General features: G+C 30.1%; 2 protein-coding genes across 2 annotated transcripts; one reads left to right on the top strand and one right to left on the bottom strand.

Annotated features, from left to right (window-relative positions):
• The first annotated feature begins 255 nt into the window (after positions 1-255).
• On the top strand, positions 256-1,557 carry LOC125833705 (aspartic proteinase CDR1-like). Its single transcript, XM_049512876.1, has one exon. The coding sequence runs from the start codon at positions 256-258 to the stop codon at positions 1,555-1,557; it is 1,302 nt and encodes a 433-aa protein (XP_049368833.1).
• A 2,347-nt stretch (positions 1,558-3,904) lies between these two features.
• On the bottom strand, positions 3,905-5,845 carry LOC125833552 (S-adenosyl-L-methionine:benzoic acid/salicylic acid carboxyl methyltransferase 2-like). The gene is made up of 4 exons (XM_049512715.1): positions 5,771-5,845; positions 5,231-5,659; positions 4,323-4,577; positions 3,905-4,240 (listed from the first exon to the last, which is right to left on the bottom strand). The coding sequence occupies exons 1-4, from the start codon at positions 5,843-5,845 to the stop codon at positions 3,905-3,907; spliced, it is 1,095 nt and encodes a 364-aa protein (XP_049368672.1).
• Positions 5,846-13,705: the final 7,860 nt, after the last annotated feature.

Genomic DNA, 13,705 nt, shown 5'->3' with positions numbered 1-13,705 from the left:
GGAGAAGATTATCAAATTTCATTGATTTGTGTAATCTGAATTAGATACATTTTCAATATGAACTAATCCATGCAATAATTGACACTAAGACGAGTCAACATAAAAACTGTAAAATTAACTATGAAGGAAAATTTAATTAATGTTGGACTAGACCACAATTAACAAGTCATAAATTTGTATCTACACTTTCTTTTTTATATATAAATTAAACCTGTGTGAGATTTTTGAAACTCCATCTCAGAAAAAATAATAATCATGAAACTCCATTATTTCATCTTACTCTATCTTGCAAGTCTCTCTTATTTTGCGCAATCCAAAAATGATGGTTTTAGCATTGAACTCATTCATCGCGATTCACCAAAATCGCCATTCTATAACCCTGCCTTAAATCAAAGGCAACTAATGTACAACGCGTTACAACATTCCATCAATCGGGCAAGTTTTTTATGGTCTAAATTATCAACTTCTATAATTCCTGATATACACGGAGTATATCTCACAAAAATTTCAATTGGCACTAAACCAAGTGCCAAACTAGTTGCTGTTGACACCGGTAGTGATCTTATATGGATACAATGTGAACCTTGTGTCCATTGCTACGAACAACAAACTCCAATTTTTAATCCACAAAATTCGTCTACGTATAGACCAATTTCTTGTGACTCTACTGAATGCATGAGTCTTCCAGGAGGCTCTTGTTATACGAGGAAAAATACATGTTTATATTCTGCTCGATATAATGATGAATCGTACAGTTATGGTGATCTAGCAAGTGAGACATTCACATTTGATGATGCAACAAATATTAGTCGTCCAATCAGATTGTCTATGTCCAACATAACTTTTGGTTGTGGATGGATGAATGATATCACTACACTTGATGTTGAACCAGCTGGAATTATTGGTCTTGGTGCTTCACCTTATTCACTTGTGTCCCAAATTAAATCTAAATTTGGGCATAAATTTTCATATTGTTTAGTCCCATTTTTCCAATTAAATGTGTCAAGCAGATTGAATTTTGGTGAAAATGAAGCTTTAATTTCTTCAACTAAACATATGGTTACAACCCCATTATTTTTAAAACCCCCAAAAGTTTATTATTTCCTAAAGTTATTAGGAATTACCATTGGGAATACAACAATTCGATTTCATAACACATCAAAAAAAGTTCACAAGGGAGGGAAGATTGCTATAGATTCGGGAACTACATTTACTTTTTTACCAACACATATGTATTCAGAGATGGAGACGATAATGAAGCGCGAAATAAAATTGAAGCCTCTAAGAAGCAACACAACACGATTCTTGCAATTGTGCTATCAAGGATTGCGTGTTTCAGATATTCCACCAGTGATATTTGAATTTCAAAATGCAAAGTTGGAGTTGGAGGCGTTAAATAATTTTGTTAATATCGGAAATGACGTTATTTGCCTTGCTTTTGCTCCAGCAAAACATTTGCCTATATTTGGGAATATAGCACAAACAAATTTCTTTGTTGCCTATGATCTTGACAACAAGACTGTTTCTTTTAAACCCCAAATTTGTGCCAAATTGTAGCAAGGTTTATATGTATTCATCATGTGGAATGTTCGATATTTATATGATTATATCTATCTAAAAGTATGTTATTGGACTCTGCAATTTCCAAATACACACATAAATCATACTCCCTCGATTTTTAAGGACAATTTTTTTTTTTTTTACCTATTATACCCTCAATTTATTAATCTCTTTGAATAATGTAGTAAGTAAAGATATTTGAAATCCTATCAATAAATAGGGATAAAATGATAAACTCACTATATCAATCAATATTTTCTTAATAAGTGTGTCAAGTCAAAATTTGACAAGTAAAAGGGGACAAAGGGAGTATTTTTTTAAGACATTGTATTTATTTTATTCAAAAGGTGATATAGTAAAATTACTCCTCTATTTATAATTTCTTAAGAAGTGTGCAAAGTTAATAATGAATAAATATTATTTAACAGATGAGTAACAACAAGTCAACAACAATAACTTGGGTAATTACTCCCCCAAAAGGGAAAAGTACACAAACATACTACTTCATATAAGCAAATTAATTACATTAATTGACTCACTCATTGATTCTTGATTAATTTAGCAAACACACACTCGGCCCAAAGTAATTACTAGGCCTGCTCATGCCTTCTTTTTCCGCGCATGAGGTCAACATGATCATAACTACAAATTAATCTTCTATGATATTTTGTCAATATAATGATGTATATGATATATATCATGTGGATATTATAGATGACTGGACAATCATTTTATGAATGAAGACCATATGTGTATACGATATATACCATGTGAGATATCATAGAAAATTGAGTATTGTTTTTTTGAAGGAATGCATATGACACATGATGTACTTTGTCAATATAATGATGTATCTTGTCTATATATGATATACTATATGTGGTTTTCACTGAGTAGTAGTATTTTTTTTTTGAAGAAATAAACCATTTTTTTTTATGATATTATGTTAATATACTAAGGGGAAATAGTTTGATATACTCCTTAACTTTGCTATTTAAAGTTGATATATTTCTCGATATGAAAGTGGCTCATATATACTCTTATGCAAGGGAGGAGCCAGCATATTATTAAGGGGTTCATCCAAATCTCCTTCGGCGGAAAATATTATTATTTATACATGGTTAAAACTATTTTTATGTATATATTGTATATGTCGAACCCCCTTCGGCAAGTTCGTGTGTTTACTTCTTCAGATTTTGAAACCCCTTGTTAAAAATTCTAGCTCCGCCACTGCTCATACGGTTATACAAATGACTCACATATACTCTTTTCCTCTAACGGAAGAAAAAAATTAATTTTAAATTAATTTTCTTTGAAAAAATATAATTCCATATGGGGGTATATATATTTGATCCCCTCATACTTATTTTTTTCTTTCACTTTTTTGTTTCAATGATTTATTATTTTGATGGTCAAATTTATTTATGTTCACTAAATTTCTTGTAAAATTTATCATAGATGTCCCAATTTTTTTTTACAAATACAAAAACTAAAATACAATGTAGCCACCAAAAAATAGTTTTAAATTATAATATAATCACAAAAAATTAGTTTGAATTTGTTTTCTTTACACTAAATAATGGGGGGAAATAAGAATAAGAAACTCAAATAATGATAATCAAAGAAGTCAAAAAATAATTTATGTATGAAAATGATTAAAGTATACTTTGAACTTTGCTAGAAGGATCATATATACCCCTACATGATTTGTTTTTTTTTTTTAAAAGATGAAGGGTATATGTGAGTGACTTTTGTAACGTTAGGGGTATATATGAACCATTTGTACAACGGTAAGGATATATATAAGCAACTTTCATATACTATATGCTAGAATAAGTTGGTTTTTGAGATACAAAAAATAAGAAAGGAGAAAGAAGCTCAAAATACTAAGAGAACAGAAATGTTGATATCAAAAGAATAATAACATACTCAGTGTAATTCTATAAGTAGTGTTTAAAGAGGATATATGATGTATGCATACATTATTCTTATCGTGTGAGATAGAAAAGTTATTTTTAATAGACTCAAAAAATGTAATCAAAACATGGTTCGAAAGAAAACTAACAACATCACAATATATTACATAATACATAGAGCAAATGAAGCAACATGATGATAAAAAAATAAAGAATAAGATATATACTATGCTTCCTAAATACGAAGAAGAGGAAATTGACCCTTACACAACACTCGAAAACAAAAGAAAAAAACCTCAGTGCACAAATACTTCATTAATTATCATTGATCTCTTATAAAATATAGGAGTATTATTACATGAAAAGTGATTATTAAAACTTAAAAAGTACAAACATATATATATATAAATAGGGCTAAGGGTATTACACTAGTCGTTCCTTTTAATCAAAGATACTATGACATTTGTGAAAATATTCTTCTCATTGGCCATAATATTGGCATAAATGTCACTACACTTATTAAACACAACATCCATCAATTTATCATCATCACCAAAATGCCTAACAAGTAAAGGTTGACCAACAACTCTTACACTCTGTGCCTCATTGTAACCTTCACAACTAAAATCCATTTGATGTTCTAAAGTTTTCAACAGATCAATGGTGAAAGATCCCTCCTTCTCAACTATATACTTAATTTCTGCAGGAGATGGACAGTACAACGGAAAGTTGAATGAATTCACTTTCTCTTCTTCTATCAATCCCTGTATTTAATTTATAGTCGTAGAAATGTCATGACATATGTTCAAATTTCAACATGAGTACTTATAATTTGGTTTTACGTACCTCTGTAACCAAGTCTTTGAGCGCGATGGCCAAAGGCTCCAACATAAAGCGACACACATTGCTTAAGTGATGCTCATTTTCTCTACCAGGCATGGTTAATACCATACGCCCACCTTCCACCAATTCTTCCGAGCGATACTTGAGAAAAGTAGCAAAATCTCTTTCATATTGCTTGGAATATGCTTTGAGGACGCTTGATGGGCTTGTACTTGCTGCATAAATAGTTCCTTTGTTATTCTCAATTCCATCAGGCACCTATATATCATCCAAAACGTACCTAGCTAAAGTCAGCTACCTGAAATAAGTATTATATCATTTTCTTTCTAAATTAAATACGATAACAACATATATATAAATACCTAACATCAGTCTAATTTCACAAGTGGAATCTGAGGAGTGAGCTCGATAAATAAAAATGCATTTAGTGCTTGATATATATATATATATAATGTAATTAAAAATCTATACATGTGTGTGCATGAAACATACCTAGGTGTGTCAATTGGGTGGGTTGGGTTAAATTTTTGCGAGTTATAATAGGTTAATACAATAATTAGGTCAAGACCCAACCCAACCCAACCCAAATTTGCTTGGGTCAAAATGGGTTAGGTAACGGGTTATATAAAAGGGTCAAGACCCAACTCAATCCAATTTTTACTAATCTTAATTGTTTTATTTGTTCTTTTAAACTATTTTAGTACCTAATAAAATTGTTATTTTTATTATAACTATATATAACATATCCAATTGAAAAAAAAAAAGTTTTTTAGAAATATTTTGACAAGATTTGTCATATGCCAATTCGGGTTACATATCAACCCATTTTTAATGGGTTGGATTGAAATGGGCGGGTCAATAACCAACCCAAACTTAACCAAGTTGAGTTTGATTTTGTCCCGTAAGCATACCTGAGAAAGCCAGTGAAGACTGTAAGAAGAGTGGACAAAATGTAGTTTTTTGGAAGGAAAAAGTCTAGTATAGAATGAACCAGCAACTCCTGCAACAAAGCAATTTGGAGGATCAAATAATAATCCATCTCCTGATCTCATGTTCTGTTTTTTCAAATCTTCGTGGAATGTTGGCAACAATCGAAAAATGGTATTAAAATCATTGCCCGGAAGATCATTCAAGAAAACATGAAATTCGGGTAATTGTTGGCCATTGCTTGTACATTCTTCTCGAATAGTTTGAATGAGTTGGGAAACTGGCAAGAAAGTGTTAGGTCCAGAGGAACAACCTAACTCCGCAATACATATGGTTTCTCCTGTTGAAAGGCTGCGGTACAAAGCAGATATAGCTTCGTCTGTTATTGACTTTGTCATGAGGATCACCTTTTGCTGGACATATATATATAATTCAAAGGTAAATTATCAAAATTTGAATTATTTTTTTTAATTCTACTGCGATTCATTTGATTTACGAAAATTAAAAAAGTTGTGTGATGATACCTGAAACAGAGAATTTTTTGCATAGCTACAGTCTCCAATTCCTTCAGTCATGTGAAGAACATTAGCAACTTCCATTTTTTTGCTTCTCTTGGATTTCTCTGTGGATAGGAGGAGTTAGTTTATATTGTGCATTCAATATGTGTGTTTGGTATATAGGATGTAAAGTGGCGCTTTGTTATTTTCATTTAGATTTTGTAGGTTCATATCATGATTTTAGGAAGTTATTTTTCTTCCTTTTGTCATAGATTTCTAATGTAATAAATACAAAAGATTTGATAGCTCTAAAAATTGAGATTTTGCGGGCCGTAAAAATTGACTAGTACATTTCATCCCTATAAATTTGAATTACACCAAACTTTTTTTTTGGTGGTTCAAAATTACATCAAACTAAGTACGTTTGATAATGCGGTATCATATCACGATATAAAATTATGAGATGAACTCAATAGTTGGACATGAGATTTTACGCTGATTTCATCTCATATTCTTCAAAAATCATGATTTGGGAATTTCATATCATGATTTGAGATTTTTTAAATACAAAAATTGACCTACAAGTTTATATTTTGTTAAAACAACCCCACATTTATATCTATTAGTCATTTATTTCATATGTAAATAAAATTTATAATTATATCACTACTTTTTAAAATTTATTATTTTCACCAACATAAAATTTATTATTACTTTAAATCCATTCCCACTTTATCATTTATATAGATCAAATTCATTATTTTTTTATCAAATTTATTACTACTACTCTAATGTTTAACTAAAATATATTTTTTCATCTATATTGATTGAACAAGACTCACCACAATGATTTTGTAATAATTTATTATGCGATTTTATAAATTTTTGTTAATTCGTAAGATTGAATAAATAATTTGAATTATTTTAATAGTTTTACAGCTTGTGTGATTTTTATGTTTATGAGAAAATATACAACACAAAATTTCAAATCGCGTGTCCAAATAAAAATTTCAATTCCATCTCATGATTTCATATTATGATTTTATATCGCATGACTAAAATTACACACGCCAAAATACAAGGACAAGTGGAGTTCTGTTTCCACATATATAAATTGAAAAAACTAACTAAAGAGAGAAAATTGTTGGCAGTTTTTGCCTTCAAAATAATATCCGTCTTAACTTATATGATATCTCTAATATGAACACTATTCCACGCCTTGTAACTCCATCCCCATTCACTTTTTTGCTACCCCTAATATTGTTGTTTTTTTTAAGAAAATGTTTTTAATATTTTAATGTGTATAGTTTATCAATATGAAAAGCACAATAAATATGCAATTCAAAATGGAAATTATAATTAGGTATTATATAAATAAAATATTGGAGATTTTTAATTTAAATAAAAAAATATAATAATTTGATAAAAATTACAATATTTGAATAAATAAATATTTTTTAAGTATGATAAAAACATTTGAACTATTAGACTACAAACAAAATTTATATCAATAATTTTTTTTTTTAAAACGAAACATCATAGATCTTTTTTTAAAAAAAATAATCTAGAAATATAAATAAAAAAATACCTTTGGGTAAAATTGAATGAAAAATATTTACTCCTCCTACTGACTACTGTGAATGTGGAGTTTTCGTTTATCCAAAAATATTGTGAATCTACAAATTAAAATATAGTGTACTTGTAAAAAGTTTTGAAATCTTACCAATTCAAGAAGAAAAAATTTAAATAGCTAATAAATTAGAGAAAGAGAGAGAGAGTAGGTGCTAGAGCAAAGAGAAAGAGATCATGTGTACATAAAGTTTTAAAAAATGATGTGTAAGCTTTTTAGGGAATAAATTAGCATTCTAAAAAGAGTCATAACATCGATTATACATTTTTAAATTTATTAAGAATTATAAAATAAAAAATAAAAAATTGCACGCTGAAATCTTAACCATTCAATCTCAGATCCCATTCAGTGCAAATATGTCTCAAGTTCATATATTCATCAAAAATCTGAATTTCATAAGTGATTAATAATAGAATATGAAATAACTCTCTTTGATAAATAACAAATCTCAAGCTTTATTATCCTCTTTCAAGATAATAGAGTAAACTTCAACATCTTTATGTACCCAGAATTGAGGAAATTATATCCTAGAACGTGCATCAAAAATAGGAAAGCACACTACTCTTAAGTCGATTGGAATCCAATTAAACGATGTATTAATAGAATATTATATATATATCCCTTTCAAAATAAGAATACAACTTTTATCTAAAATATGACTCCATTACAAAAATTAATTTGTCTTAAAAGATATAAAAAATAAGCTTAAACACTAATTATAATTTTTTCTGTTGAAGTAATCAACATGATCTGATGGTTTTACAGTCATAGGGGTGAATAGTGCCCCAGTACTCCTCCAAGCTTTTTCACGAAAGGTGAGTGCGCTTAGGACATCTATTGTGCCTATAAGGAGAACTTTCGTCCAAACGCAGGATTAGTTTGCGAAAGATTTGACTAGATGAATTTCAATGAAATTGATTGCTTAAAGTCAAACCCTATGCATGTCACATGTGCATCCCTTTTCAATAATTTTTATCTTAAAAAATAACATATGTATTGAATGAAATTAATTGGTGACTTAAAGTCAAACATTAATAAAGAGTTTTAAGAATATTCAATAAAACTAGTTTTTGGGCGCGTCATACGTGTATCTCATGTGCATTATGTGTATTACACATGCATTTTTTTTTGTCAACTAACAACTTTATTATAAAAGCTACATATATACTACCTCAAAGAAACTTCAAACCTATTATTCTGGATAACCTTGGTACATTGGCTTCCTGACAGTTATTCTAGAAGCATTTAGAAGAGTCACAAGACAATGTCTTTTAGGTGGAAGAATTTAAAGAACTGAATATAAAGAGATATTGTGAGTAGCATTATACACATGACTGACATTATATCCCGTTAATATGATTTTTAAAATCAGTCACTGCGAGTTGAAACTTTGGTGGGGGTAGCCAACATAAAAATTTATCAAGTAATTATCAAGAGAGTACCAACCAGTGGAAAGTGAAGCATGAGACCTCTTAGAAGTAGGATGGATTAGCTAAATGTTAAATCTATAAGGCTTTACTAAGATCGACTTTGCTTCAGCTTCCGGTAAAAATGAGGTTTGGGTGAAAGTGATTGCTAAGGAAAAAGCAACTAGAAGAGTGAGAAAAAAGATGGACATGTTTAATTCTTTGGATAAGAATAAGAACAAGGATATGATGCTTACTATTGTGAATAAGAATAAGGATATAATCAAAACAAAGTGTATTAAAAATATATATAGGAGGAGGATATATATGTCAGACATTAATTAAGTCAACTTTGAGTAAATGATTTATTGATAATTTATAAAAATGAACTGCATCATACATAAATTTGTCTTTCCCTCTCGAGAAATAGTTGGAGAATTACAAAAAAAAAGTTGAATATTTTACCACCAACCAATATCCCCATGCAGGGCTAAGAGGTAGCAAGATTGCGTCTAATCGAACTAATATGGGTTAATAGTTCTCAATCCCCCAAGCATTTTCACCAAATGTGAGTATGCTTGAGACATCTTATTGTGCCAAAGGCACAAAGCAATAGACGATTTTTTTTCCAAAGGTAGGACTAATTTGCGAAACTAAGGATATCGGAGAAATGTGAAGGCCCACAATGTCGTTTATCAGTTGGTTAGTATTGTCAAATTTGAATCTATGAGTACATCCAAAGCAAATATACGAAAAAGAAATTTTTAAATTTCCTGAACTCCTTGTGAAGAGTAGAAAGTATACATTTTCATATCTAAATCACCATACAGGTAACTTTGATCAAAAGAACTCATGACATAGGTACATTGGCTTCCCTAACATTTATTTTGCAAGCATTTAGGAGAGTCACAAGGAAGTGCCTTATAGGTAGATGAGTTTAAAGAGTTAAATATAGGGAGATGTTGGGAATAGCACTGGACACATGACTCGTATTGTATGTCGTTGATGTAACTTCTAGAATTAGACAGAGCGAGTTGAAACTTTGGTGGAGCTCCAACTGAAAAATTTATTAAGTAGCTGCCAAGAAGATCCAAAAACCAACTCAGGGGAAAGGGAAGCAATAGAATTCTTAGAAGTAGGGTCAATAACCTCAATACTAAATCCACAAGACTTTTCTTCGCTTTCAATAAAAGTGAGATTTGGGTGAGGGTGATTGCTAAGGAAAAAACAATCAAGAGAGTGAACGAGAAGATGGTCATGTTTAATTGTTTGGAGAAGAATAAGAATAAAACTAAGGATATAATGCTTAGCTTTATGAATAAGAAAAAGGATTTAATCAAAACAAAGAGTTTATATATATATATATATATATATATGTGTGGAGGATATATTCACAAAGCTAAGCACTATATCCTTGTTTTTATTCTTCTCCAAACAATTAAACATGTTACATTCAATCAAACTAGTTTTTTTGTGCGTTGTATGTGCATATCATGCGCATTATGTGCATTACACATGCATCTTTAGTCAATTAATAATTTTATTTCTAAAAATCACATATATAAAAGGAGGATATATTCACAAAGCTAAGCACTATATCCTTGTTCTTATTTTTCTCCAAACAATTAAACATGATATATTCAATCAAACTAGTTTTTGTGTGCGTTGTACGTGCATATCATGTGCATTATGTGCATTACACGTGCATCTTTAGTCAACTAATAATTTTATTTCTAAAAATCACATATATACTGAAAATTAAAAATGAAATAAATGAAATAATAACTTTCGAGCCCTAAAAAATTGCTAGGCCTAAAGCAAGTGTACGTATCACTATTCTTATTCAACTTTTTGGGAAGGACCAAACTCCTCCGACACCTATTATTCGGAGCAACCATCCAACTTCTTCTCAATCATCACGGGTTAGCAATGTTTGGATAAGAATAAGAACAAGGATATAATCATAACAAAGTGTGCTTATATATATAGGAGGATGCTATATATGCGAGATATTAATTAAGTCGAATTTGAGAGAATGACGATAGTTTATAAAAATGAACGATGTCATACATAAATTCATCTTTCCCTCTTGAGAAATAGTTGGAGAATTACAAAAAAAATTGAATATGTTACCACCAATTGATATCCCTATGAGATTTAAGAGGTAGAAAGATTGCGACTAATCAATCTAATAGGGGTGAATAGTTCCCAATACTTCCCTAAGCATTTTCACCAAATGTGAGTGTGCTTGAGCAATCTTAATGTGCCAAAGGCACAAAGCAATAGAAGAAATTGTTTTCCAAATGTAGGACTAATTCGTGAAACGAAGGATATTGGAGAAACGCCAAGGCCCATTATGTCGTTTATTATTTGGTTAGTATCATCAAATTTGAATCTATGAGTACATTCAAAGAAAATATCTGAAAAAAGAAATTTCCTGAACTCCATGTGAAGAGTAGAAAGTATACATTTCCATAGCTAAATCACCATACGAGTAACTTTGATCAAAATAACTCATGACATAGGTACATTGGCTTCCTTGACATTTATTTGCAAGCATTTAGGAGAGTCACAAGGCAGTGCACATCCTTATAGGTAGAGGAGTTTAAAGAGTTAAATATAGGGAGATGTTGGGAGTAGCACTGGACACATGGCTCGCATGATATCCCATTGATGTAACTTCCAGATTCAGACATAGCGAGTTGAAACTTTGGTGAGGTTCAACTGAAAAATTTATTAGGTAACTGCCAATAAGATCCAGAACCAACTCAGTGGAAAGGGAAGCAATAAAACTATTAGAAGTAGGGTGGATCAGCTCAATACTAAATCCACCAAACTTTTCTTCCGCTTTCGGTAAAAGTGAGGTTTGGGTGAGGGTGATTGCTAAGGAAAAAACAATCAAGAGAGTGAACGAGAAGATGGTCAGGTTTAATTGTTTAATTGCTAAGGAAAAATCAATCAAAAGAATTTAGACTGACAAAGACCCATTTGTTGCACTGTTCATCATGAGCAAAACCTTCGCAAGAAAGGCTAGCCCAAGGGCATTGACGATGAAGATGATATTCGTTGTGAATTATGTAGCTGTGATTTAGAACTAGATTATGTAGTTAAATTTTTGCGTCATACACATTTTGTTGAACAATGAACATATTCCATCAGTTATGTTATGTAGTTAAACTTTGTAGAATTGGATTTAGATGTAGTTAAATTTTTGACGATGAAGTTTGTTTGTTTTTCTTGGAATATTCATCTATGTATACCCTATATTCTGTTGTTTTGTTATTTTTTTTCTATTCCATCAGTTCTATTATTTTTCCCTATTATATAGTTGTTTGATATCTGTGGCAACATATGTATATTCTGTTGGTCCATATGCTCACAGAAGTGACAAAAATCTCAACATATTGCTTAATGTGTTGGTCCATAAGCTTAATTTTGAAGCATATGACTTACATGTTGCAACATATGGTCTAAGGTAACATTTTTAATTATTAAATTACTTAATTTATCAATTACTATATCCTTGTTCTTATTCTTCTCCAAACAATCAAACATGATATATTCAATCAAACTAGTTTTTGTGTGCGTTGTATGTGCATATCATGTTCATTATGTGCATTATACGTGCATCTTTAGTCAATTAGTACTTTTATTTCTAAAAATCACATACATACTGAAAATTAAAAAATATATAAATGAAATAATAACTTTCGAGGCCTAAAAAATTGCTAGGCTTAAAGCAAGTGTGTCACTTGCTTGGAGGTTGATTTGAGTCGGTCTTGGTAAGCATGCCAGAGAAATGCCAAGTCCTATTATGTTGGATAACATTGGTATATTGACTTTCCTGACAATTATTTTGGAAACAGTTATCAGAGTCACACGACAATATCTTATAGGTGGAAAAAATTAAAAGGTTGAATATGGAGAGATCTTGTGCGTAGTACTAAACACATGACTGACAATGTATTCTTTCAGAACCAGTCATTGCAAGTTAGAATATTAATGGAGCAACCAATAAATTTTTTTTTATCTAACTACCAAGAGAGTCATGGACCAACTCAGTGGAAAGTGAACCGAGAGACCTCTTAGAAGCAGGGTGGATGAACTCAATATTAAATTCACTAGGCTTTGCTAAGATCGATTTGCTTCAGCTATCAATCAGTAGAAGTGATGTTTGGGTGAGAGTGATTGTTAAGGAAAAAAAACAATCAAGAGAGTGGAAAAGAAGATGATCAAGATGACGGGATTTCTAAAAAGTTGTTTAATTGTTTTGACAAAAATCAGAATGATGATATTGTCCATGAACAAGTGTAGGACAAAAAAAGAAGAAGAAGATATTGTCTAGATACAACAAGTGCTTATATATATATCAAAAGTAGTAAATAATACACCATTATGCATTTACCAAATCTAAAATTGGAATATGTACAAAAATAATTAGTTAAAACCAATAAATTACGACTTAATACAAAGTGAATCTAAGAAAAAATATTTCCAAAATAAAAATATCAGAAATAGTAAATAATGAAAAAGAAAATAACTTCTCCTTTAACAAATATATCACAGATCTTATAGAAAAAGATATGATGGAAAATATTATATGTATATTACCAATTTCAAGTAGTAGTGAATCAAAAGAAAGAAAAGATTCTCAATTACATAATTTTCTTCCTTAATTAAATTTCATTTTTTTAGCAAATTTTGCATTTAATAAGGGAAAAATCTCAAATATGTCATTGAATTTTAAGAAAATGCTTATTTATGTCATTTGTTAAAAAAATTTCTTATTTATGTCATTTTCATTTAAGAAAAAACTCATTCATGTCATTATTTGTTAACTAAAATGACATAGATGAAACAAACTTTTAACAGATGATATATATGAGCCAAGTCTTTAACAAATGATATAAATGAATATTTTCAAAA

The sequence above is a fragment of the Solanum verrucosum genome, unplaced genomic scaffold (assembly GCF_900185275.1).
Source record: "Solanum verrucosum unplaced genomic scaffold, falcon-dt-bn FXZP01000307.1, whole genome shotgun sequence".
In the NCBI taxonomy this organism is placed as follows: domain Eukaryota; kingdom Viridiplantae; phylum Streptophyta; class Magnoliopsida; order Solanales; family Solanaceae; genus Solanum; species Solanum verrucosum.
This window is presented reverse-complemented; position numbering and strand designations above follow the sequence as displayed.

Bases quoted from the DNA above. Each gene is read 5' to 3' on its own strand.
- LOC125833705 (XM_049512876.1), top strand. From the start codon at position 256: ATGAAACTCCATTATTTCATCTTACTCTATCTTGCAAGTCTCTCTTAT.
- LOC125833552 (XM_049512715.1), bottom strand. From the start codon at position 5,845: ATGGAAGTTGCTAATGTTCTTCACATGACTGAAGGAATTGGAGACTGT. The intron at 4,578-5,230 runs GTATGCTTACGG...GATGATATATAG, and splicing joins GTCTTCACTGGCTTTCTCAG to GTGCCTGATGGAATTGAGAA. The intron at 4,241-4,322 runs GTACGTAAAACC...AATTAAATACAG, and splicing joins TCAAAGACTTGGTTACAGAG to GGATTGATAGAAGAAGAGAA.